The sequence below is a fragment of the Camelina sativa genome, chromosome 17 (genome assembly GCF_000633955.1).
Source record: "Camelina sativa cultivar DH55 chromosome 17, Cs, whole genome shotgun sequence".
Taxonomy (NCBI): Eukaryota; Viridiplantae; Streptophyta; class Magnoliopsida; order Brassicales; family Brassicaceae; genus Camelina; species Camelina sativa.
This window is the reverse complement of record NC_025701.1, coordinates 728,689-731,852: the sequence shown is the minus strand read 5'-3', so window position 1 is coordinate 731,852 and position 3,164 is coordinate 728,689. Positions and strand designations below refer to the sequence as shown.

General features: G+C 43.2%; 1 protein-coding gene across 3 annotated transcripts in view; it reads right to left on the bottom strand.

The window, feature by feature from the left end:
* The window catches only part of LOC104754364 (leucine carboxyl methyltransferase 1-like), a 10,727-nt gene continuing 8,537 nt past the window's right edge, over positions 975-3,164 (bottom strand). Inside the window, exons 8-14 of one of the 3 annotated variants that reach the window (XR_762113.2) lie at positions 3,046-3,093; positions 2,779-2,862; positions 2,173-2,237; positions 1,908-1,959; positions 1,685-1,723; positions 1,424-1,563; positions 1,163-1,334 (exon numbers count right to left, since the gene is read on the bottom strand). Coding sequence is in view for 2 of the 3 variants with exons in the window: in XM_010476540.2 (XP_010474842.1) it covers positions 1,480-1,563; positions 1,685-1,723; positions 1,908-1,959; positions 2,173-2,237; positions 2,779-2,862; positions 3,046-3,093 (372 nt within the window). In the remaining variant the exon portion in view is untranslated. Of the gene's footprint in view, positions 1,564-1,684; positions 1,724-1,907; positions 1,960-2,172; positions 2,238-2,778; positions 2,863-3,045; positions 3,094-3,164 lie in introns of all 3 variants that reach the window. The other 2 variants (XM_010476540.2, XM_010476539.2) reach the window with 2 other exon arrangements.

Sequence of the window (3,164 nt, the reverse complement as noted above, 5' to 3'; positions counted from 1 at the left end):
CGAAGTAGTCATGAACGGCGTCAAGGATCTCCTTCAAATTCTTGTGCTTTACCACCATTTTAGTCTGGTAGCAGTGGGAAGAAGTGGTAACATTGTCAGAGTTGTCTTTGCCGGTAGGGCCTTGCTGCTGCTGTTTCTCCTGCTCTTCAATACCGGATCTGGAGGCGTGAGTATCGGGCTGCCCATCTCCGTCGCCGTCGGAAGAAGAGGTGGCAGTGAAACGGTCGTGGTCGTCGCCCCACTCGCTGCAGTGAACTTCCTCGGCGGCGTCTCTCAGGGTGTGGTCGGATATCTCAGTCTCAGCGTCGAAGTCGGAAGGAGGACGGTGGCGAGCTTTGCGTTCGAAGAACTCGGAGTCGGGGGGAGAGGGAGGGTAGAAATTCTCCCAGTTCCAGACGGAGGAAGCTTGAGAAGGAGAGCGAGAGTAGGTTGAGTTCTGATGAGCAGTGGGATAGAAAGACCTACAAGTTGTGGCAGGAGAGGCAGACGCAGAGGAGTCGGAGAGAATGTGGGGAAGCCTCCTCGTCGTCCTCCTCCTCCGTGTCTGCTTGCTGCGGATGGGCGGCGGAGCGGGCTTTGGGGAAGGAGGGGCACGTGGCGCGTCGTGGCTGGAGGAAGGGCGGAGAAAAACAGCGGGAGTGTTCTCGGAGACGGAGAGGGGTTCGCCGGAGGCGAAAGAGGAGAGGGCAGAGCCGGTGAGACGAAGGGAGCGGCAGTAGTCAGAATGAGCGGTAGCGAGATGGTGGCGAGCGTAGACGGCGTCCTTCATAAGACGACGTCGCTCCTTGCAGCGACGGACAGCGTCCTCACCGTCTAGCTTGGAGGCCGTGCATCCCATCGCCAACAACACTTTAGTCTTCTTTCTCTCTCTCTGTCTTTTTAGTCTTTTTTTCACAAAAACCTTTTTTTTTTTTTTTTTTTGGTCTTTGTGTATACAAACTACATTTTTCAGCTCCACCGAAAGAAGTTCAAAATAAAATAAAAGAAAAAACATAGTATTTGAGAGTGCGTTTTTCTTCTTTCTTTGTTGTACACACAACAAGACCTTTTGAAACTGCTGTAAAAAAAAAAAAAAAAAAAAAACAAGAAGACACATTTGGAGGCCCAGCCCACATAACCCGAAGGGTAAAAGTGCGACCAATAGGCCTTACTAATTCACATGTCCATCAATCAAGTAGCAGCATTTCTTATTTCAAACAATGCAGACAAGAGTTCGTGTTTTCCCTTTGTTTATCTGCTCAACACCCAAAGAAAGGCCTCTTTCTAGGACTCGACTCTGTGTGCAAGTGCAATCAATCACATTCCGTCTACAACCAACCAACCCATCGTCATTCCTAAACAAATTTGGTAAAGCACCATCAGATTCCTCTACCCACCACCACGGGTTTTCCACCAACTGATAAATAGGTCTAAACTAATGTACCAGTTGCAGCAATTTCCGGGGATCCCACCCATGCAATACAAAACTCTCCTCCTTTTTCAGGGTGACGATGCTGATGAGATGTCCATGCTTTCACTTTCACTGCCCCCTTCTCTTGTGAAACCGAAATCTCCAAATATTCCCTGCATTTTTATCGTTCCAGAATGTTCTCTATCAAACCTCATCATATTCTCTTACTGTCTTACTAAACTTCTACAAAAGAACAATGAGTTGTAGATACTTAAGCATGTCTCATGTACGTACCACTGCGTCATTGACAGCATATGCGACGCAGTAATGTTCCTGTTGAAAACAAAAACGGTTATAGCATGTTCCACTGGCTTATCCACAAACACTAACAGCATGCATCATTTACAATATATAATCATTAGTATTCCACATCAATCATCTTTAGGTCTTTTTTTATACTCTCCACATACACACATAAGTGCGAAATCAAGTTAATAAAAGGTGAACACAGACTTGCCTGCATCATGTGCCACTCTTCAAATTCGTCAAACAACTCCAATCGCTCGATCCTAGAAACACGACATGCTCATTTAAGTTAGAGTCCAAGAGCAGTAGGCTTTCTAGTGAAAGGTCATGAATTGAAGAGAGAGAGAGCTTGTGGCAACAACATTTTTTAGCTGTGTCTAGACAGAGTGAACTTTTTCCGAAAGAGCTCAGAACAGAGACAACGTATGAATAACACAACGCTGTTACATCATTTAAACAATAAGTACAGCACTGACCTGCGTTTTTCTTGAGTATCAACAAAACTACCATACACTTTTAGCATGTCCCAGGCAACAGCCCTCTGATACACCGGAAAAAAAAAAGAGAGAGAAAATATGAGAGGCCATATCATATATATTATACTTGAAAGTTGGCCCTGCTTTTATCAGAAAATGCACATTGTTTTAGCTACAACTAGCCATCAAGACCACAATAAAAGACTGACAACTGCATGTTGGTATTTCAAACCAGAAATGGTTTGAATTTCCATATAATGTCACAATGATAATCTATTGCCACATCACAATCGATAGTATTATACATTTAGCTACAACTAGCCATCAAGACCACAATGAAAGACTGACAACTGCATGTTGGTATTTCAAACCAGAAATGGTTTGAATTTCAATATAATGTCACAATGATAACCTATTGCCACATCACAATCGATAGAATTATACAAGAAATCGACTGTGACCTAGCAATCAACAAGCATGATGACGTTGCACTCAAATTCTTCCATATTTGCATTTACAAATTTAACGTTGCATGTCCAACTGTTTGGCAATGCAAGATTCCAGGCAAGAATTAAATTCTGGTAATATTCTTACTGCAAAACACACCTGCCATCCGTTGTCAAGAAACAATCTCTCCTTTGCAAGTAAAGTTGGTGATGCATCAATGCTTAAGAGTGCACACCCCCGACTCTGAAGCAAAAAAACACCGCTAAGCTTTCAAAACAAGCTCAACTAAAGGCAATTAATCAGTACAAAATGTACCCAGGTGGCAATATCATAATATTTTACTAGACTCTATAGTTTGGCAGAAAGCTCAACAAGTTAAGCTTTAACCATATAGAAGTCGCTGCAACAAGAGTACAAAATTCGTACCTCCAAATTTCTAATCATTTGATGTCCAAATGCATCATCTGGATGGATCTGCCAACAGAAACCCAACAAGTTAGACACATCAGCAGTGAGATTCGTATCTGTAATATTATGCAGATAAA